Source organism: Terrapene carolina, unplaced genomic scaffold (genome assembly GCF_002925995.2).
Source record: "Terrapene carolina triunguis isolate 2854851 unplaced genomic scaffold, T_m_triunguis-2.0 Scaffold93, whole genome shotgun sequence".
Classification (NCBI taxonomy): domain Eukaryota; kingdom Metazoa; phylum Chordata; order Testudines; family Emydidae; genus Terrapene; species Terrapene triunguis.
The window spans coordinates 15,499,795-15,523,779 of NW_020664444.1; the positions used below are offsets into that span (position 1 = coordinate 15,499,795).

Genomic DNA, 23,985 nt, shown 5'->3' on the forward strand with positions numbered 1-23,985 from the left:
GTTAGTAGCACAAACATGGCGGCCCCTCCTAGTCTGAGGTAAGGGAAGGGACACCGAGCGTATCCGAAGCCGTTACGTTCGGAGGGGACGCCCGAGCAGTGCCGAAGATGGCCGAAGCCAAGCCCGCTGTGAATCACGTGTTGCCGAACACTAACGAAGTTGCGGCTGCCCTCGGGAGAGAGAACCCGAGCTTTTCCGAACGGTTCCGAAGCCGCGTTGCAGACCGGGTGGGGGTAGTCGAGCGGTTCCGAAGGCGGGGCAGGTGGTGGGGAGCGCGGCGAGACCGGATGTGAGCGGATCGGAGCTTCCTGTTTCCTTGCAGCGCTCTGCTCTCCCAGCTTTGGGTGGTGGCCGCTGCCTCTTCCCCGCTTCCAGGCACTGAGGGCGGAGGCGGCCAGACGCCGGTGCGGACCCGCGCGCCCCTAGCCTCACGGACCTTCCCAACAAGGTAGCAGCAGGAGCCGCAGAGACTCGGCCCCTTAGCAGCCCCGATGCAGGCCATCAAGTGTGTGGTGGTGGGAGACGGGTAAGTCCAGAGCGCTGCTTCTCCTTCCCCGGGTGGGACCTGACCACACCCTCTACTCACGCTCCCCGGGGTCCCCCCGCGTGGGGTGGCCAGGTCGGGTCTCCCTCTCCGCGTGTCCCCACCCGTGGGGTGGCGGGGGCCCCCTCTCTCCACCCGCTCCCCGGGGGTCCGTCCCCATCCGTGGGGTGGCCGGGGCGGGCCTCTCTCCTCTCCCCCGCTCCCAGGGGTCCCCCCCCGGGGGGGGGGCGGGCCGGCCCCCCCCCCCCCCCCCCCCGGGGGCCCCCCCCCTTTCCCCCCCCCCCCCCCCCCACAAGCTTTCCACACCCAGTCCCAGCCCAATTCCCAGGACTCCCTGGTGGGAAGGGCTGCGTGTATAGGGTATTCTGAAATAGGTGGTGGTGTAAATAACTGTGCAAGAAATTGATGGATCCCCACGCTAGTGCTGGATGACATTGATACAAAGCGCCCGCCCCCTCCTCCCCCCTGTAAGTGGGGTACTCTGTATGAGTGTTGGCAGTGGCAGGTTATTTCAGGGTTGTGGGTACATGTTGGGAGATGTGTATTGGTGTAGAAGCAGAGCCACCAGGGGACGTTATGTATGCCGGGGTGGTGGTCTGTCTATTCGTATTGGCAAATGGGGAAGTGCGAGATATGGCATAAGGGGACGGCTTCAGAATTGCTAGGAAATAAGGGTGTTCCAGGCTCCCATAAGGACGTTGGTGAATGGCGGGTGCCCTAGAGCTCTGGGTTTATGCGGTGAATGGACAGGTATCCCAAAGGTGGATGATTGGATGGTGACTTAATACATAGTATTCATGCTTACAAAAATTGAGGCCTTCCCTATATGTTAGTGTGCACTCCATTTTGATGCTGTCAAAGAGATGGCCACTTCCCCAAGTTATTGTAGGGCTAGTCCCTTATTCCTGACTGCTTCTAAACCACAATTGGTTTAGCAATGGACACAAATGTTTTCCCTGCTCCCTAATTAGATTTGTCATGTATAGTTTAAACAGTTCTTTCCTACTTTAAAGTTTTATAGTAAAGGTACTGTTAAAAGTATAAGTTTTACATTCAGTTACTTTATCTCTAACATCTCTTTAATAGGACTTAATTATAGTAGTAATAAACACTGGCAGTTGTAGTTCATTGTTTTGATAGATCTATGCTTTTACAGCCAAAGATTAAAATGTAGATCAGCGTTTCTCAAACTGGTGTCTGCGGCCCCCGCTGATCAAGTCCTCTCTCTCCCTCTATCTCCTGGAGGCTACTGAAGCTAAACCTGGAGATTTTAGGCGCTAAAAGTCCAGTGGCGCAGCAAGGCTAAGCCAGGCTCCCTGCCTACCCTGGCCCCGTGCCACTGCCAGAAGCGGCTGGCACATCTCTGCGGCCCCAGGGGAAGCGTGGGTCTCCGCGTAGTCCCCGAGCACCAACTCTGCAGCTCCCATTGGCTGGGAACTGTGGCGGCGGTGCCTGTGTGCAGGGGCAGTGTGCGGAGGCCCCCTAAGTAGGAGCCGCTGTCAGAGAGATGTGCTGGTCGCTTTCAGGAGCTGCCCAAGATAAGTGGTGCCCAGCCGGAGCCCACACCCTTCATCCCCTCCTGCAGCCCAACCTCCTGCTCCAGCCCAGACCCCGCACCCAAACTCCCTCCCAGAGCCCTCTCCCCCTCCCACACCCAAACTCCCTCCCAGAGCCAGCACCTCTTACTCCCTCCTACACCCCAGACCCCTGCCCCAGTCTGATGAAAGTGTGTGAAGGTGGGGGAGAGTGAGTGACAGAGGGAGGGGGGATGGAGTGAGCAGGAGGCAGGAAGGGGTGGGGCCTTGGGGGAAGGGGTGGAATGGGGGCAGGGCCTGGGGCTGAGCGGAGAGGCTTGGTGGTCCCCAAAATTTTTTAAATCAAAGTGAGGGTCCTCAAGTTGCTGAAGTTTGAGAACTGCTGGTTTAGATTATAAACACAGAGTAGATTGCGATCTCTGCAGGGCAAGGACTGTATTTTACTATGTTTGTAGCTAGTAAGGTAGGGACCTGGTCCTAACTGGAGCCGGTATGTGCTATTGTAATGCAAAAAATTATCAACCTGTCATATATTCATTGTCTGTAAAGAACTGTGTACACCTGTGGTACTTTGCATGCCCTGTTATTATAATAGAAATAACTTTCTGATATTATTTGTAATGGGATTGAACCCGAGTTTATGCATAGTTCTTCCTTTGTAAAGAACATGTTGGAAGGTGTGTATTGTGTGTTTTAGTGCTGAATGATGTTGAATAGGCTTCATAACGGGAAGCTGTTTCCAGCATCTTGGAAGCATTTTTTTCCTTACTAGATGTCAGAGCTCACGGAGCATCACAGGCCAGCTGGAGAACAAGACTTGTTTTATGCAGTTTGTTTTTTTTTCATAGAAACAAAAATCCCAGTGTAGTCTAAGCATAATTGGACATCACAGCAACCCAGTGTAGATAGACTGAGAAGCGTAAGTACAGCTGGAAGAAATCACCATCCGCCCTGTCATTTAATGTGGTTTTCATCATGTTACTTGTGAATGATTAGTTTTCATTAACGTTTAGACTATTTAAAATAACTTTTAACAAATGTTGAATTTCAAAATTCATGTGAGATACCTGGCTTGCTCTTATTGCTTGTGCTAGACAAGAATGGAGTCTTGACATATTTGACAGACTCTTATAGTGCTGTAATTCATTGGCACTGGTAGGAATAACAGATCATTCTTTCACTCAGCTTAAATTAATATAATAGAGTAAATTAACTTTGATTTTTAAATCAACATCTTAATTCTTTGTCTAAAATATTTTATTAAAATGAATATTTTGTCTGTGTTAGATGTTCTGAAAGAATGAAATCTACCTGGGTTCAAAAAAGAATAAGATAAATTCATGAAGCATTAGTCTGTCAATGGCTGTTAGCCAAGATGGTCAGGGATGCAACCCATGCTCGGAGCTGCCCTCAACCTCTGACTGCAAGAAAACAGGAGCGTATCACTCCAGAATTGCTCTGTTCTGTACTTTCTCTCTGAAGCTCTGGTCCTGGCCACTGTTGGAGACAGGATACTTGACTAGATGGACCATTGGTCTTACCAAGTATGGCAGCTCTTGTATTCTTAGCAATTTTTTTCCTATTAACTTTTAAAATCTGATGAATAAAGAGCAAACAAGTATAACCACTTATATACAAACTCTTCATAATGTGTTAATAATTTAAAGCTAATCGTAACAATACTTACATTGTGATTGTGTACAATATGAATGGTTAATAAATAGGTCAATTGTTCATATTACGCATTTTACAAACGGTTTCCATTTATAAAAATCTCACTAGCTTAACATAGCAAATTGTATTTAAACAAATTTTGCCAGACCTAGTGTTGCTGCTAATAAATTTAAATGCTATTTTCTATGTTTTGAAAAACACTTAATAATGTTGAATAGAAGGAAACCATGTTGTGTATAGTGGCTCATTCAACAAAAAGTTTCCTGCTTATTAAAAAAACAACACCATTATGGTCCTATATAAGGGTACGTCTATACTTACTTCCTGGTCCGGATGTAAACGATCGATCGATCTTCTGGGATCGATTTATCGCGTCTTGTCTAGACGCGATAAATCGATTCCGGATCGATCCCGGAAGTGCTTGCCGTCGACGCCGGTACTCCAGCTCAGCGAGAGGAGTACGCGGCATCGACGGGGGAGCCTGCCTGCAGCGTCTGGACCCGCGGTAAGTTCGGACTAAGGTACTTCGAATTCAGCTACGTTATTAACGTAGCTGAATTTGCGTACCTTAGTCCGAAGTGGGGGGTTAGTGTGGACCAGGCCTAAGTATAATCTCACTGCAACCATTTTCAGAATTATTTTTTTTAACTTTCTTGAAAACTAAAATGGTGTAATTTGCTTAAATTTTGTATATGCTTTTGAGAGAAGGGCTGACACATTCAATTTGTTTGCCTTTCTTAATGCATGTACTTCAGAAACTTTGCTGTCTCAATGGGATCTTGATCTGTGTGTTCCCATTTTGATAGCTCTTTAAGTCCATGGTTGTATTTTTCCATATTTAATTATTTAATTCTGTGTTTTGATATTTAACTTGCTGCTTTTTTTTAAAGAACCAGCTTCTCAGGTGATCTAGAAGAAATATCTAAAAATGATTTAAAAATATATATGGAAGCCTTATAGTTTAATATTATTAAACTATATAACTGAAATCCTGATTTGCTTACATATACATATTAATTTGTGTATTCTTTGCCAAATTCTGCTAGAAAAAACAAACCAGAATATATAAATGTACATGTCATTGCTTCTACTAAATTTCAACATTTATGGACTGTTTGTCTTTAGCATACCATATGTGTACCTGGTTATGTGTGCCTTAGACTTCATGCCTGAACCGATATTTATTGGTCACACTGTTGGTTAGAAAAGCACAGCAGTTTCTACGTACATGATGTTTTTGCTCTCATATTTTTGGCCTTGTATCTATCTTTAACATGAAGATTGTTTCGGAGTAATAGATGGCAACTGTTGCTTTCTGAATTATTTTATTATGCAGAGAAATAAGATTGTATAATGTGCAACACTTTTCTGCTACTTACTTCGATATTGATTATTTATAAGGAATTCTTATTGAAGATGAGAATTTGGTACAAAAGCAGTGACACAAGTTATTTTTAGCAGAGTATTTTGCTTTCATTCAGGCTTGTTTAGATGCTTCAGTTAGGGAAGCAACTGGTTATTGTTATGGAATCCTGAGCGGTTTCATCTAATGAGAGGGGACAGTTCTGCAGTGGAAGGAAACTGATTACTAGGCACCACAGAAACAGCCAGACCTCTCATTGTATTGTAAGGGTTTTTGTCATCCTTAATATATACTTACAACTGAAGCAGTGAATCAGTGGCTTTCCTTTAGTGAATGCAGTTGAAATTGCTTTCCTTAACACAAAGATTTTCATCGACTGGAAGTCAATATTTAGTATAAATCAAAGCTGTAATATATTTGATTCGATAGTTAATGGTTAGCTTTTCTATTATAAATTGTCTTCTGAGATTTATAACTTAGCTGTAAAAAATGCTCCCAGATGGAAAGCTGAGTTTCATCTTGCCGATTACTAACCCTTAAATTTGGTAAAATATCAGGTAGGTTAGGCCACAAACTTATAGTTCTTGTTATATACTTAAAAAATGTTTTTCCTACTGAAGTGTTTAGGGCACTATACGTAAGAATAAACAATACTGTATTACTCTAAGACCCAAGATTTTAAAAAACAACTAGTAGAAACTTAGCTGTAAAAAAGTTCAGTTTTTTGCTTGGATTTAAATCAATATGGAGGCATTGTTCTAGTGCATAAAAGCCAATTGTAGCTTCATTGTCCAAGCTCAATGAAGTACAGAAAGTAAACAAAATAAATAGTGAGATGTAAACCTTTCAGTTGATCTAAGGTATCAGTAGAACAAAGCAAATTTAAAAAAATATTAACTTGGCAATATCCCTTTAAAACAAAGACAATTGGCTTGTTTTAGTTCAGTGCAAATATTCTAAGTTGTTTCCGGTAGTGAAGCATTCCTGTAGTATGATGGTTCTTTAATTTTCATTCTGTTGAATACTTCAACCTTTCCCATAGCAGTCTGTCTGTCAACTTTGGGGCCACTAGAGAGGCTGTTGGGGGCTGGAATTTGGGGAGCTGCTGTTACAACACTCTTTTGAATTTAAAAATTAAAACTTGGTAGAATTCTGGTTTATCTAGAATAGTGCCTTTTGGGAAAGAAACTTAGGATTTAGTTCTCAGAACTGGTAGAATAAGATATTTGATTATTTCAAATAAAAGCTCCCATCAGAGTCTCTAGGCCAGGGGTCAGCAACCTTTCAGAAGTGGTGTGCTGAATCTTCATTTATTCACTCTAATTTAAGGTTTCACGTGCCAATAATACATTTTAACGTTTTTAAAAGGTATCTTTCTATAAGTCTATAATATATAACTAAACTATTGTTGTATGTAAAGTAAATAAGGTTTTTAAAATGTTTAAGAAGCTTCATTTAAAATTAAATTAAAATGCAGAGCTCCCCAGACCGGTGGCCAGGACCCAGGCAGTGTGAGTACCACTGAAAATCAGCTTGCCATACGTTGCCTACCCCTGCTCTAGGCTCTGAGTAGTGTTAAACCCACAAAAAAAGTACACAGCTTTTTGACCAGTGTCAATGCTAGAAGAGTTTCATCTACTATTTAAATTATATGAATTCTGAGAGAAGAGATGGGCCTTACACTGTATACTGAAGGTCCATACGCTGGTTCAGGTGGACCAGGGGGAGAAATAAATTCCACAGGGAAAAGCCTTTCCAGGAGGATTCTAACAATTCCTGGACATCTAAATTAAGGAAACTGTTAACCCAAGTACCTCAGTTGGCTTCCATTGCCATGGTTACAAACAAGTGCCATGTTCTCAACTTTAAAATTTCAGAAAATCTCCAGTTGTCATATTACCGCCTGTGGAGATCCAGTGGTGTTAAAATTGGAGGGAATATTAATGTAGAGTGTCTGCCAGCATTTTTACCACAGTGCCATCTAACCCTGCTCAAACCAAATCTATTGTTGTGCAAGACTTCCCAAAACTTGCTAGTGTAGATATGGCCAAAGAAAGACTTTCTTGGCTTTCCAGGATCCAAACCATATAAAGTTTTATAGATCAGTCAACACCTTGAATTGCACCTGGAAGCAAATAGGGGTTCAGTGCAGTCTTGGGAAACTTGGGGCAATATGCTCTGTGGAACACAGTGAAACCAGAATTATGCAGTCTCCTGTATGCCTGTTTTCTCTCAAATTAATTTAAAAACTTTCCATGATTTACAGACTATTTCTTGTTACAGCCTGATGTTACTAACTTCTGTTGATAGGATTGGAAGGCCCTGGTTAAATAGTTGCTAGAAATTTTGTTGACCATTTTCAGATTAGTCATTTTCCCCCAATTAGTCATTCTATTAATACATCTCACTCTAAGGTTTCTGTGTATAAGGGATTGCCACTCACTATATGATTACAGCTCTTTCCAAGAAGAGTTGCCTTCATTCAGACTCTAAGCACTTTTCAAATGAAATGTGTTAACATAATATTGAAACAGGAGATGAGGAATAAATGTAATGTAGGTTAGCACAGCAAAGGTAGGCATTAAAGATTTATTTCTGAGTTGGTAACCATACACATCTGATTCATAGGGCAGAGAGCCAAGAGGCTAGAGAGGCAGGAAACATAGAATGGAACAAGTCTGAAACACAGGGCTGTTGAACTTGTTTTTTCTTGTTGATTTAATGACTTAGCCTGATTGTTGTATGGCTTTGTAGCACCAGGCAGTTCTTTTAATTCTTTTAAGCTTGGAATGAAATCTTTCACCACCACCTTCCTGGGATGCTCTGAATAACCCACAGCAGACTCACCATTCCCACTGCACACTGAGTTGGAAAGGAAGACGTGAGGGCGGAAAATTGCTCTTCATTCACTGTTGCTAATAATGAATGGAATAGTCTTAGTTTTCAATACCTATCAAACCAGTCATCTTAAATTTTATATTCAAATTGTTTATACTTATTGATGTCTTATGGGACCTATTGAGAATGGGGCACATCAGGTGAAACATGCTCTGGAATCTTAAGACAGTATTGCCTCCGAGTCCTAAGGAAGCATCCCATAGAATATGGGACATTGGTGCTCCAGAACTTCTAGGGTTTAAAGCCTTGATGACTTCTTTATAATCTGGACCTATTCTATTGCTATTCTGTGGCACTCTGAAAGGCCTGGGTCCATACATATCCTTTACAATTTCCTTTTTGGAAGTGTTAATATACTGGACTCAGACTCTTACAGGTATAGAAGTCTGAGAATAATCAATTGGTTTAATGATGTTAAAACAATACAATGTGCTCCTGTTTTCAGAGAATGCTGGTTTACTCCAAAACAGCTTGAAATTCCCCATTTGTGTACAAAGGTTTATAATATTTAGAATTTAGAGTGATGTTCATCTTAATCACTTTGCAAATATTATTCCTCACAACAACCCTGTGAGGTAAGTAATTATCCCTACTTCACAGGTTGGGAAAACTGCAAAAGGGTCTGTGATTTGCTCAAGGGCACTGTATTACAGCTGGGATTAGAATTTGGGAGTCTCTGGCTCTTAGTCCTGAGCTCGACTGACTAGACTTTATCCCTCTTTCCTTTTATTTACATACACCTCATTGTTTCTCTGTTATATGCTGTGAATGCTAAACTTTTAGGACTGCCATGAAGAATGCAACTTTACTGCCTCTGTTTTCATAATGATAAACTGGAGCTGTTTCTGCTTCATTTCAATATGCCACTGATGTGAATCCTTGAAGTAAGCATTTACTGGCTGCCCAGGGATAATCCATCCCTGGTCCACTCTCATTAACTTCCAGATCCTGATGCAAATCCCACTTTCCCACATGTGTTCCTGATTGACAAATTGCTAGGCCACTTTTTTGCATACATCTTAAAGACATCTACTACAGTAAAATATGCAAAACTGAGGCTTACCAAGTACAGAATTTAATGCCATAACTTAGAGGTGTATTTGAGCACAAAACACAGTGCAAATTTCAAGAGGAAATTGCAGCTAATATAACAGAAAGGCAGTTGAAATTTAGACTTTCCTTACTGCTTCAAAATTAGTGTGAACAATTGATTTATATCATCAAATTATAAGAGTATATATCAGAGTAATGAGAGAAAACTTTATTCGGTGGGACAAAAAGCTACAGCAGATTGAGCATTATGCTGTGCATCAACCTTCCACTGAGGGCTAGTCTACACTGGCAACGCTAAAATGCTGCTGCGGCAGCGCTTTAACATGGCTTGTGTGGTCACGGCAGAGCGCTGGGAGAGAGCTCTCCCAGCACTCTAAAAAACCCACATCCACGAGGGGCACAGCTACCAGCGCTGGGGTCGCTGTCTACACTGGCGCTTTACAGTGCTGAAACTTGCTGGGCTCATGGGGGTGTGTTTTCACACCCCTGAGCAAGAAAGTTGCACTGCTGTAAATTGCCAGTGTAGACAAGCCCTGAGTCAGAAACAGTTAAAAATTATATATGGACCTGTGGGATAAATTCCCAGACAGGCACTAGTATGGGCAGATCACAACGGCCTCGCTGAAGATTCTAGTTTTCAGTCATTAAGAACAACTGAATGGCTTTGTCAAGCAAACAAAGTATTGTTGAATTGATTAAGGAAGTGTTTTGGAGGAACCTGTTGCAGGCAGAGTTGCGATGTACACAGTAACTTCTATCTCTGACAGAGCACAGGGTCCACCTAACCTGCTTTCATTTTTGAATCACTAGAGATGATTAGTAGCAATAGTAGTTGACAGTTGCAAAGATTATAAAAATATTCAAACAAGGTCTTTTTACCCTTGGAAGGGAAAGAGGAAATCCACATTAAAGTAACTAGATGCTTTCACAAACCAGACAAAATATGTAATCATGATGGTGATAGTAAAGATGATAAAACTGCCACGGGTGTTAACTCATAATGTTTTAGAGCCAGAAAGCCTATGTATATTAAGGCCCCTAACTAAAATCCTTTTGTAATATCTTTCCTCATGCAGAAGCTAAGGACATTTTTAGCAGTAGTGTTGATTAGTTGCTAGGATTTCTTTGTGTAACAACTAAGTACTAAGGTAAGACTTTACGGCAGATAACTTGACTTTAATGAGTTTCTTACCCATATGAGATGCACAAAGTATAAGAGTTGCATGAGTCATAGTGTAATGGAAGTACAGTAAGGATTAAAATGCTGCTGATGCATACATTTTGGACAATCAGTATTTGGTGATAAAACATCTACCTGAGAATACTTTGCCTTTTGAATAGAAGTTCATCTGTTCAAGTGAGGAGTAAGCATCAGGAAGAACATAATCCCCTGATAATATTATCTTCTCTGCAGCAACTAATTGTGAAGTGATCCTTTGGAAAATGTTATAATATCAAAGGATTATAATCTTCAAATGAGGAACAAGTATCAGGACCAGATGAACTCTTAAGCATTAGAAACCTAATTTTTATGAAATTTTTGTCTCTCTCTCTCTCTCTTAAAAAAAAAAAAAAAAGTTATATAGTCAAACCTTAATTATCCCAGACCTTGTTAATTGAACCTGTTACCAAAGATCAGCTACCTGCCTTAATATTTGAGTTTAGTTAATGCTGGGGAGAAGGGAGCTGGCTATCAGGCTTTCAAAGAAACCCAGAGCATAGGTTTTCTCCCCAGTTATCTGGAGGAGTTTGGGTTTTTTTGTGGGAGAATCTTTGCGTAAACTGGATTCAATGTTAGGATAGAATTAGCCCTAAATGAGTTTTCCATGATATGTCTGTGGGTTTCTAAAGAAGTGATACTGCATACAGCAGGGGTCGGCATCCTTTCAGAAGTGGTGTGCCGAATCTTCGTTTATTCACTCTAATTTAAGGTTTCGCGTGCCAGTAATACATTTCAATGTTTTTAGAAGGTCTCTTTCTATAAGTCTATAATATATAACTAAACTATTGTTGTATGTAAAGCAAACAAGGTTTTTAAAATGTTTAAGAAGTTTCATTTAAAATTAAATTAAAATGCAGAGCTCCCCGGACCGGTGGCCAGGACCCAGGCAGTGTGAGTGCCACTGAAAATCAGCTTGCGTGCTGCCTTCGGCACGTGCGCCATAGGTTGCCTACCCCTGGCATACAGGATCTCATTCTGCCATTTTAGCAAATGTTGGTGAGGACTGCTACTCCTGTTTCCCCAACCCCTATAATGTGGCATTTTGATAAGAAATTGGCAATAGTTTCTTAAAAGTTAACTGGTGTAAGGAAAATAAAGTTGAGTCTTATAAAAGGAATAACAAGTCAACTTTGAGTTGTATGAAGGGTGAGGGGAGATATTCCCTTCAGTTTTATGAATTTCAAGAACTTTGTGCTAATGATAGCTATCGCAGTACTGTTCAGGGAGTAAAATTGGTCAAATGATAGCAGAGCCTGGTTTTCTGGCTAAGACATATGCCTCTTTTTGTAGCTAAAATCCAAACAAAGTCTGGTAACTTTTTATTGCCCCTTCATATTTTAGGAGATCTTATATTATTTAGTTCTGTCTGCCACTGAGCTTAAGTTTATCTTCTGACTGATGTTTTTACTATTGGAAAGTCACAGAACATTGAGCACTGACAATTCAAGTTTGAGCTTAATCTCTCTTCAAATGGCAAAATGAAATGGTTTCTGTTGAAGGGCTGTTTATTCTCTCTTGCATGTAAGAGAGAGCACTTAACCATGAATACACTTTCTCTTTTACAGTGCTGTAGGTAAAACATGCCTACTCATCAGTTACACAACCAATGCATTTCCCGGAGAATACATACCCACTGTGTAAGTATATCAATAAAACCCTATGAACTAATTTATGTCAAAGTCTGTATACTAGCCACCGTTGGTGGTGGTGGTTTTTAATTGTGTAAATCAGTTGAAAACATCACCTTTTAGTTTTCTCTTAATAAAAGCTTAACTCAGCATCTAGATTTATTTAAAAGTACTTTTGGCTTCTTGGGCTAACTTTTATATTTGTTGTCAGTCATATGTGGTGGTATCCATGTAGTATTTATTGTACATTTTTGATCAGCTCACTTCCACTCTGCTCACTAATCAATTTATACTGGGACTATATTTGATGGCGGAGATAGATGGAGTAGAGTTTGACTTTTTCCATCTGTAATCTTTGTGACTAGGACTTTACAGAAGATCTCAGCTTTTGTAGTTTACTGTAAAAGATAAATTTATTGGCTTGCTATTATTCACAAGAAACACTTCAACTAATCTTTTTTTTAATTCTATAGCTTTGACAACTACTCTGCTAATGTAATGGTTGATGGAAAACCAGTCAACCTGGGTTTGTGGGATACAGCTGGACAAGAGGACTATGACAGATTACGTCCATTATCCTATCCACAAACAGTAAGACTTATACTATGAGATATTTGAAGCATGCGTATAGCCTAAATAGCCCTATAAATGTCTGCTTCTTACTTGAATCATACTAAGATTTTTAACTTCTTCATGTTAAGATATCAAATTTAATGGTAAAATTGAACTCTGGCAAGTTTCATCTGAATGCTGCAGCTGTAATACTTGCGTCTTCTATCTGTCTGCAATTGAAGAGATGTTGAAATCTTCACACACACACTTTTTTCATACACTGAGGCATGCTGGCTTTATGTGCAGTTGGAGACCCACAATTGACTAGAATATTTAATTGAAAAATAAATTTTGATGAATTGAGTAATCTCAATAGCAAGTCTGTTGATTGATTAAGGTTCGCATCCCGCCAAAAGCAAGATCTGGTTTTCAGGCATGCTGTTTGGCTCCAGTCTGACACTCCTTGCTAAGCACTTGATGTCATTCAGCTTCTCATTTGATTTGGAAGGTGGTATTAAATGTGAAAGAGCCACACTCTCTTTTCTTGGGGTTGACATGGGGTATGTTAGAGCTCTTAAGTTATTTCAGGTCAAGAGTATTTATGATACACTTGTAATTTTGATTATAACATCAGGAGAAATGTATTTGTCGTTTCATTGCTTGCAACTAGTTAAATCCTGAATCTACATAGACTGTGCCTTGTTCCTCCTGTATATGGAAGATGAAGTTGTCTGCTCCGTTCTCTCAAGTGCAGCTGCCACCACAGCTCAGCTAATCTCTTTAGATACTAGTTTCCTGAAGCTAATTTCTGCCAAACTCAATGGTCTTGTTTTGAGCTAGACTTTATCTGATGGAATTGTCCTTCAGCTAGAAGAAAGTGGTAAACTTGCAGTTATTGCAGCTTTTTCATAGTAATTACTAGCTATTATAAATGGTCTGAAACTATATTTCATGTTCTCTAATATTAAAATGCAAAACTACTTCATTTCTTATATAATTTCATTTCTCTGCTGAATAAGATGGATTTCACTCAGTGAATGCTAACTTAAAGTTTTGTAGTTTATTCGTCTTCATTCACAGTTTTCATTCATATGCTATGGTCACCAATCCTCACAATAAGGTTTTCTTCTCAACCATGAGATCAGAGACTGACACTAACCTGTCAACTATAGATGGTCCCTAAAAAACTTCCAGTTATCTATGCACTTTCTTGTATGCAGGAGCAGTAGTGGGATATTTAAAACAAGTGAAACTTCCAGGCATGTTTAGGAGAGACTCAGCACCTTAACAACATCTTTTTTTCTTCTAACATGGTGGTTCTCAACCAGGGGTACGCGTACCCCTCCAGGGTGTACATCAACTCATCTAGATATTTGCCTAGTTTTACAACAGGCTACATAAAAAGCACTAGCAAAGTTAGTACAAACTAAAATTTCATACAGATAATGACTAATTTATACTGCTCACTGAAATGTAAGTACAATATTTATATTCCAGTTGATTTATTTTATAACTGTATGGTAAAAATGAAAAAGTAAGCAATTTTTCATTAATTCATATTTTTGTCTGATTTTGTAAAAAAGTAGTTTTTAAGTGAGGTGAAACTTGGGGTACACAAGACAAATCAGACTCCTGAAAGGGGTACTGTAGTCTGGAAAGGTTGAGAACCCCTGCTCTAAAAGACATCACAGCATGGAGAATGGCTCGTTGGGAACCCACCAAATCGTGAGAAAAGGTAGAACTTTAAAGTGCATTGAACAGTCATGTTCCAAACCTATGTACAGGGGGACAAAATAGTTGTTTGTTCAACCTGCTGGGTACTATTTAAACTTCTAGGGCTAGTACTCAATCAACAGATCAGTTATAGTAAATAAAAGAAATGTGAGTTGATAAAGACCGGGTGTTAGAAGTTGATATTTGTTCTGCACCCAAGTTGATGTAGTAGTAACTTCCTTCTCACATGGCGCTGCAATGTTCTGACACTTTCACACTTTAAACTTCACTGCTTTAATGTATTCTGTTCTCACTGTATGGAAAATCTTTGAGGATTGGTAAACGTGACACATGAATGAGAGGAAAAATTCTTACCTAATTTTTTTACTGTGTGACTCTTGCCCACTCCAGTGTGGCTTAACTTTTATTTTTTTTAAAGAGATGAGCATGCTTAGCAGTGTTTGCTGTTCCAATTATCTTTATCAATATGGGTAGCTAAATCTACAGCTTTGGAAGTAGTAGTTCTAGTGGGTTTTTCTAGATGTCTGGTGACTTCCAAGGGAGATCCCCTTTTGAGAAGAAAAGCTGTGTTGTGAGGATTGATGAGAATAGTAATGCTGAGAAGAAATGGTCAGGTAATAGCAAACTTTACATTAAAGTTACTCCTAAACTTAATTTGTCTCATACTGTTATTAGGTTGGAGGAACCAATGATAACAATTTAACTTCCAGTCTGAAAGATCAACCTATTGCCGTATGTAAAGCTTTCAATAAACTTAAGTTCCAAGTTCTGTTGCCTTGTTTTTCCTCACAATAATACAGTGATAAATTGGCCCCTATTTTACTAAACAATAGCTGTTCCCTTGTACTTAAAGTTTAACTCTTGGGACACTATTATTGCTTTATAGGTCTGAGCACCCACTACTATCAGACCTCTTTAAATCAATGCTTTTCTTAAGAGTAAAGTTTTTCTTGCATAACAAGCAGATAAAATGTGTTTTCCTCCTGTGTTTTGGATTAGATTTTTAATACAGAAGGGTAACCTGAAAGTTGCAAATAACCCATAGAACTTCCTGTACACTCAAACATTTGATTACCTGGAATTGTAAAGGGGAGAAGTGAACCTGCACAACATGCAGAACTAGGGATTGCCATAAACTTGCAGAATTGGAAAACTGAAGTAGTGGCCATAGTATCCTATTATGTGATATTGCCCATCTTTCTTCTTCTGGTGTCATGGTTGGGGAAACTTGCTGGGGTGATGCATGAAGGACTGGGTTGCAAGTGCTTAGCAGTGCAGATGTCAGAAGCAAACCTAACAGACAGCCTTGAAATGCAGTACAATCAACTAACATTCTGAAATGCCTCTGATTCCTTAATAAACTTGTGTTTTTTATTTGTATTTACTCCAATATGAAAAGTGGGTCAAGGGAAGCTGGGGCTTTGTGTAATACTTTGTTCAGGTGTAAGATTTATGTAGGAAGATTGCAGTGATCTTCAGATGACCAGATTTAGAAATTAAACTTCTAGTTAACCAAATCTAAACACTTTCCTAAAATAATTTAGAAGCAATCAGGATATGAAGCTTATCAGCCTTTGACATTTATATTTTGTTGCATTTGCACATTAACCGTATTATTTCCCATCTCTTCTATCTTTTCCTCGATGATTTTGTTTTTTCACCCAATCTCTTCCTTGCAATAAAATTCACCCCCCCCCCCCTCAACTGAAAGGCAAGGGGATGACTTTTTTAAAGGCCTTTTTTCTCTGGTCCAATCACCAAGGAATGGAGTGGGCTAGTAAGATCAATTTGCATGCCAATTTTTTTTACATGCCTGATCCTAGCTGGGAGGGAGGAGGGAAATGCTAAAGTGTTTCACATTAACATTCTATATAATAGATTCAGAACTCACACAGGATTCATGTAATCTGTGCACAACAGTAATGATCTGGAAATTATTTACTGGATGCAAGAAAATGTCTGCTTAGATGGTTTAAGGATATTTTACATAGAAGTAGTCATTTAATGCTGGCCAGCTGACGTGATTTCTCAGAGCCATACTCCACGTTGCACCCATTCCCTCAGACCAGAAAATCTCCCCTGAACTGGTATGATTTGCTTTCAGAAGTAATGGAGCAGTAACACTTTCTACTTAAGCACACAACCAGCACATTAGTGCAGGATGTTATTTAAATCTTAAATCACTTGGCCTTTCATTGTGTCTAAGCTGAAAAAGAGACAGGAGACTGCAATTCTAGTGACTCTTCTCTTACTGTTACCCACAAAATTCTACTTCTTCCATCAAAATGTCATGGGCTCCTCCAAGGTGTACTATTTTTTCAGTGTCTGAATAGCTTAGCAAGAGTAGATGTGCTGGGAGTAAGATTCTGAAATGCTAACATGCTGCTAGCACAACTATTCTAGCAGTTACTGACTAGATGCCTCCAGTAGCTGAATAGAAACTGATCTTATATTAAAGAAGATACCGTTTGTTCTCCAGTGGTTACTGTATTGGCCTAACTCAACATTTGTTTTGTAGGATGTCTTCTTAATTTGCTTTTCCCTTGTGAGTCCTGCATCCTTTGAAAATGTCCGTGCTAAGGTAAGTATAGGCTAGTGTCCCCTTCTTTCCTTGGAGAGACTAATCACTACTGTTTCTTAGGGCACAGCCTGTATTCTTTGCTTTACAGTAGGAATTAAAGGAAAAACTAGGTTCACATGTTCTTTGAAATTTTTGTGAAGACATCAGTAATGTTGGAGTTTAGCAGGTGTCATTTAAATTACATGACTGAACAATGTTTGTAGTGTTGTAGCCGTGTAGGTCCCAGGATATTAGAGAGACGAGGTGGGTGAGGTAATATCTTTTTATTGGACCAACTTCTGTGGGTGAAGGAGACAAGATTTTGAACTGCACAGAGCTCTTCTTCATGTCTCTGCAAGTTATGCAGCTCAAAAGCTTGTCTCCTTCACCCACAGAAGTTGGTCCAATAAAAGATATTACCTCACCCACCTTCTCTTTCTGTGATTGAACAATGCTACTTTACCTGTAAAGGAAAAATCCAGAATTTTGCTGCTTTCAGCCATGTCAGTTGATTAATCTTAAAAGTTCTTTTTAGCAGTGCAGTGCACCTGCTACATTTCAAACTAGAATCTTTTTCCTTGATGTGTGATGGTAAGGAAAAAAGTAATTGACAAAACCGATAGTTAGGAGAATGATAAAATGTAAGGCAGTGGTTAAATGGAATACACAATTTTATAAACCTATTTTAAGATGTCAGGTGGTACGGGGAGCTCTTAAAGGCACATTTGAGAGCAAAGAATTTGGGAAAGTACATAGGCAAAAGGGGCAAATTTTGGTGATGGTGGAAGACTTGATCTAGGCTCTGGGCTTTGCCTGCTGAGTAACCAGAAAATCAGCTGGCATTCAGAAGCTTATTTTATTCCTGTCACATGTTTCCATTGGTAAAGAGAAATGATCCATTCTGCATGATGGAGAGCTGTCGCAGATGGTCTGTATTATCGTGAAAGTATTCTCTTCTCCTTGTTTTGCAAAGCCACATCAGGATTTTTCAGCCTGTAGAAGTCAACTGTCCTGGATAAGAAAGGAGTTAAGTCTCTCTCTGATGTTAAATGCTGGATGCCATACTTGCTGGCCCAGGTTCACAAAGCCAAAATTTAGCTGTCGTGGGAGGGATCCCCTTTTGGATCCTATCTTTGTTATGCTTAATGTTCAATGGATCTTGAACAAGGGGATGTATTTCAATTTGGGCACACATTGATTTTACAATTTACAGTTTATTGAAAGATATGGGAGAGTATTTCTTCCACCCACCCACCCCTCTGTCTTGTTAATGTCCAGTATACCTATTCTGGGGTATCTGTGCCTGTAATTACACTCCTGAGCCCAGATGGACTTTAACTGAAATTTTTCTGCTAACTGTTGAATTGCCCCAAAAGTTTCCATACTCCTGTCAAACCAGTGAACAAAGGGCATTTCCACTGAGTATTTACTACTGTCTGGACCAGCTGGCTGCATGTGACCCAATTAGCACACAGCTGTGGCCCAGCTCAGCTGTGTGTTAAAGGCCACGGGTGTGCCTGGGGTCCCAGGTAATAAGTTGAGAACCACTGGTCTGGACAGAGTGACTGTCACCTGTCTTGTGGTTAGGGAAGAAATATTTTTGGGGAACCTCACCTTTAATTTCTTTCTTTGCCCCACACGTCAACCTACCTTACTGGAATTTTGTGAGGCTTTAATGGTTTGTAAAGTGCTCTGAGGGTTTTAAATGACAGTTGCTACTCAAGTACATACTTGCATCCTTTTTTTGCAGTGGTATCCAGAGGTGCGACACCATTGCCCTAACACTCCCATCATTCTAGTGGGTACCAAACTTGATCTTAGAGATGATAAAGACACTATTGAAAAGCTGAAGGAGAAGAAATTGACTCCAATCACCTATCCACAGGGCCTTGCCATGGCAAAAGAGATTGGTATGATTTTTACTGAATTACATTGACTCTACCTGAAATTCATTGTATAGGAGACTGTTTAATTTTAAGAGGAGATGCTGCTTTTAACTGACTGCCAAAAACAGAAACAAGGGTATCTTTGGCACAATGTAGAGAATTGTTTTGTAACTTCAAACCTTCTGGCTTTCTGCAGGTGCAGTGAAATACCTAGAATGCTCAGCACTTACACAGCGAGGCCTCAAGACAGTGTTCGATGAAGCTATTCGAGCAGTTCTCTGCCCCCCTCCTGTAAAGAAGAGGAAGAGAAAATGTCTGCTGCTGTAAATGTTACCCTGCCCCACCCCCACTCCGAACCTTGTGTGCTTTGCTCAGAACCAGGGAGCATTCACATTCAATGCCAAGTTTTCTGTTTATAAATTAGTTCTCTTCCATAAAATTTTTGAATCAATCAACAATTTCATGGTTTCATTTGTTTAAAGTATGAAAACTGCTTTTCAAATCCTACTAAAAGTGAAATCCTAAAAAATGACAAACCTATGTAAAGCCTTATTTTTAAAGTCCTATTCTTGCTCAGATTAATCAAGTGTTGCCAAACTATCTGCTGAATTAAGTTGCGTTGTTGTGCTATGAACACTAAGCACTAAACTATTTTTAAGACTGTTGTCTTTAAGAAAACTCTAATGTCTGTAGGAAATGCAAAACACTCTAGTTTTTCACAAATATGTAACAGTACGGTATCCTTAGGAAAATGTTGCAGTCTAATGTAAATGTTTTCTCAACCTGTGGTTGTTGCATAGCATTGTATATCAAACCTAAACGATTAAGATAATTGACAATATGACTGACCTTAGAGTCACAGTAAAAAATGGTTTATCACTGGTAAGGGCTCAGTTACAATCTAGTTCTTGCTGCTGTGATTAAAAATAAATATTCTTACTGAAGTATATGTACTCCTCTTGACAGCATTGTATTGTGATGGGTAAGTGAAACACATCTGGTTTGATCAAGTGATATTGCCAGACAGTATTTTGACACTGTACAGACCAATTTACACTACATTGTCAACTGAGTGGTTAAGCTGAATAGATTTTTTTTGTCACAGGTAAAATCAGTAACAGTAAAATTAACTTGTCACAAATATGCAGTAGGTGAAAAAGAGGTTGGTGTTTTATAGGTAGGTTTTTGAATTTATTTTCAAGTAGGGCATTCATTTAACACAACTTTGAACTGGTCATTCCCACAGATGTTATATTAAGTAAATGCTTTTCTTGTAGAATTTCTTCTTATTGAGCAATATAACTTGTATTTTAAAACCTTTCTGATATATTAGCATTTTGTTTTTTTGTAGATTAGAAAACTTAAGCATATCCTTATTTTCCTATTACTTCTGATCCAGTAAACTATGTGCTTTCTGAGGCGTTTTCTTTAGTCTTCTAGTCATTAGGTGTAAAAATCATGTGAAACAGTTTACAAGTTTTAGTAATTTTTATACTTTAGACCTCCTTAAGCTATGAACCTTCTCAAACATTACTTTGCCAGGTACCCCAACACTAACATGACTAATGCTGACAATTGTCCTTTAGCTCACCTACATGTGCATCACGTTGATTTATCTGGTAATGGTAACTTGGGTCTGTGAGGTTCTGTAACTTAGTGCTAACAATGTTCTGTACATCCTAAACTGGCAAGAATACAATGTTGAACTACACCCTTTCAACCACTAGAACAAAATTTAAAAATCAAGTTGCAAAATTGTGAAGTTTTTACATTGATCTTTTGCTAATGCAGTTAGTATGTTTTGCATGTATGACTTAATAAATTCTTGAATCACATCATTGGTAATGCTTGATTTTTTTTTTGGTCAAAATGTTCTTAAATCTTTATTGCAGAAGTGTGTTTGCTTGCTATTTATAGCAGAATGGTAGTAGTTTGGAACTGTCTGTCTTTCAGTAATATGTAAGTACATGCTCTTCAGAACAAATGAATTCCAGGTTGCTAGATGTCATAGGGTTAGGGATTAAAAAAACTAGTTCTTGGGTCACTAACCCGAGAACAATGCTGAGAGAAGTTTGCTGGCCCTGACAGTTTTTCTTGCTCTTTGTAGGATGCCATACTTTGGCCCTTCAAATAAAATTGCATTCTTCTTACTACCTTGCCTTGATCCCTGTTTCAGGTGTGATAGAAAGCTAACCAGCTACTACTGTCTCTAGCTCCCAGTGGTGGCAATTTAATGCTTCAATGATTTGAAAACTGGGACTTGTAGTATAGGACAACCATCTTATCCCCTGGACCATGCTTTCAAACTCCTTTGTGGAGAGGGCTGGAGTATAACTCTAGGACTACCTCCTCCCTTCCTTAAAATAGTATATCTCACTGCTAATGGGAGGCCTAATCAAGAATGGCCTTTGTCATTCTTTGTTTAGTCACATTCAGCATCACTTACTGGGAGGACATCCTCTCTGTTTGTGCCCACTGCTATTGCCCGTTTCCTTTCTTTGCTCTTCATTTCCCTTGTTGCAGCAACTTTGTTCTCCCTCTATTCCTGTCTGATAAAATTAAGTATATAAAGTAGGAGTGATCAGCAGTTACAATTGACATCATGAACATTATAGACAACACACCAGTAAGACTAATGGGGAGGGCTTTCAAGAGTCAGCCAACACTGCATCATGCTTACCTTGCATTTCGAATGTTAATATCCTAGAGGGCTGGAAGCATTTTTAATGAAAAGTTTATATTTTGTAGAATCTGATATTTCTGTGGTTCACTTAGAACACTTACTCTGGCCCGTATTTAACATCTGCCCTATGTGTACTAAAGTAAAGCATGTGACAGCTCACTAACCAAGAGTGACTAGGTTACACCTCAATCTACTTCTCCCAGTGCACAGGAACTTGAAACTTGGGTCTCTTGCATCCCAGATGAAGTGGCTAATCTGCACTGGGTCTTAATCTTGCCTGTTAGAGCTCTTTTACTTAGTGTATATGACTATAGCAGTGGTTCTTAAACTCTTGAACAGGTGACCCCTTTCACATAGCAAGCCTCTAAGTACAACCCCCACCCCCAATAAATTAAAAACAGTTTCTTATATATTTTACCCTGTTATAAATGCTGGAAGCAAAGCAGGGTTTGGGGTGGAGGCTGACAGCTCATGACCCCCTGAGGTGTTCTGACCTCCAGTTTGAGAGCCCCTGGAAGATAGTGTGATGATTGTGGAAGACATGAATTCAAGTCCCTGCTTCTCCTACACTGGCTAGGGCAGTAGGTGGTGGTGTCAGTAGCTACCGGTGTGGGGCTCTGCTCTTGTTCGATGATAAGTCATCAGTGTGCGTGTTCCCTCTGTGTGCTGCCCCAGTTCTGTGCAGATAGCTGACAGCAGACCCTCAGAGAACCCCCAAAGACCACTCTAGTAAGGTATGAAGGAACCTGAGCCAGGTTTATTAAAAGAAGCACAGTAATAGTTTCCTGTAGACTCTACAAGACATACTATGAATTTATGCCCCCAGCAATGGACCAGCTCAGTCAGTGGCAGGACTTTCCACTGCCCCCTAGGCCAGACAAAGATGTGCACTCCAGGACCTACTTTTATACAATTACAGGACAGATTACTCATCACTACTGATGTACTGCAGTACAGCCCCTTGACTTATTGGGGGCTCTTTGATCATGTTGGTTCAAACAAATCTATCCCTCATGTTGTCCTTTTGACCCTGTCTTTAATATGCACCTGCCTGTTCCTTGTTAGCTCTGTGGAGTGTTCTGATGCTATCTTGGCACAAGTGCCTCTTATTAGCACTAATGCGTGGATGCACCGGCTTCACAGCCCAGTTTTTGCTTAGCAATACCTGGAAGTACTTTGGTTCAGGCCTTTGATACAAGAGTTTGTTTCAGGGCCTCATCTTACTACAGGTGTCATCTCCCTGATCTTTATAAAACCTCAAACAGTTGTGGATTTGTCCCAGTGCCCAACAGGAAAACCTCTAGCCTTGCTGCTCAGAAAGACTGCTACTGTAATGTGCACAGGGACAGTTAATAGGAATTCTTACAAGCAGGGATTAAACGTCACACTAGAGGGGAAAAATCAAACAAAGTGTCTTGCCTTTGTTTTGGTACTACTGTACTAAAATCTGATGGTGATACTCAAGACAGGTCTAAAGGACAAGTTAGTGTGCCCTCCACTGGTAGTGCACTGATACTTCAAACAGCAATAGGTCAAAGTGCTCTAGACATGATGTGAGGGGTTTGTCATGGCAGTGTAAATCACTACACTAAGTACTTAAAGTGTTGCTATGGCACAAGATCCACAACCTGCATTGCTTTTTAATATACAAATCATAAATTTCCTGTCCTGTGTCACACATATACTTGCATGATTACACTGAGACAAAGTGAGATTTTATTTTGTTCCTGCTTGAAGGGGCACAGCAGGACTACCAAAACAAACTTACTCTACCCCAATACACAAATTCTGAATTTTTTTTTTTTTTTTTTTTAAAATAAGGGACTGTCTCTGACAAGCAACATATGCTTTTTACAAAAGGATCATTTGCTCAGTACAAAGCAACTAAGTTTAATCAGACATTCATCATACAATCAATTTAAATGGTGGAGTTGCAAAATTGGTACTTGCAAAGGTTTCTTACCTAGATAGTCCAACTAAATCGAATGTACAGAAGGTAAGAGTCAGAGGGTCATTAGTCTCAGGCTGGACCTAGTGTAGAAAGGGTACAATGGTTCTCTGTCATTCCCTTAAGAACTTATTTTGAGATTTATTCCTACATACTAGAATTTAAAATGAGTCCTTTAGGGTTAAAAACAAACCGATACAAAAATATTGCACATGTATCCAAGCAGCATTTTGAAAAACAAGAGATCCAATATTAGAAAATTGTCATGAAATAAATGAGACCTTCTGAAAATACCTCCGTGGTAACTAGTGCAATCAAGACTGGCTGTTTAAAAACAAAATAGAAAATTTTATTTTTTTAAACTCTCTCTCTCTTTGCACTAGATTTGCAACTGCACCATCATTTACTACCCAATTTCCTTTAATGAAACTTCCTACTGGCAGTGTCCATTTCTAATAAATATTAATACTGTGCTTTTACATAAGCACCTTTCATCCAAGAATCTCAATGCTTTGCAAAGATGGGTAATACCCTCATTTTACAGATGTGAAACTGAGACACAATGGAAGTTAAGTGACATGCTCAAGATAACATAGCATGTCTGTGGCAGAGCTAGAATTAGAATTTAGGTGTCATGGTTCCTCTGCTCTACCTCAATTATCTCCCTATGAAATTGCAAGTACCAATTTCATGACAAGTGCATAT

The 23,985-nt window shown here is 39.8% G+C and overlaps 1 protein-coding gene across 1 annotated transcript; it reads left to right on the forward strand.

Annotated features, from left to right (window-relative positions):
- Window positions 1-276: 276 nt before the first annotated feature.
- RAC1 (Rac family small GTPase 1) lies at window positions 277-20,487 on the forward strand. Its single transcript, XM_024208443.3, has 6 exons — window positions 277-526; window positions 11,855-11,926; window positions 12,391-12,508; window positions 16,722-16,784; window positions 18,514-18,673; window positions 18,846-20,487. The coding sequence occupies exons 1-6, from the start codon at window positions 492-494 to the stop codon at window positions 18,974-18,976; spliced, it is 579 nt and encodes a 192-aa protein (XP_024064211.1). The 5' UTR covers window positions 277-491; the 3' UTR covers window positions 18,977-20,487.
- The last annotated feature ends 3,498 nt before the right edge of the window (window positions 20,488-23,985 follow it).

Coding starts and splice junctions, on each gene's coding strand:
- RAC1 (XM_024208443.3), top strand. CDS start 492: ATGCAGGCCATCAAGTGTGTGGTGGTGGGAGACGG. Junction 12,509..16,721: donor CATTATCCTATCCACAAACA/GTAAGACTTATA, acceptor TTTGTTTTGTAG/GATGTCTTCTTAATTTGCTT. Junction 16,785..18,513: donor TTGAAAATGTCCGTGCTAAG/GTAAGTATAGGC, acceptor CTTTTTTTGCAG/TGGTATCCAGAGGTGCGACA.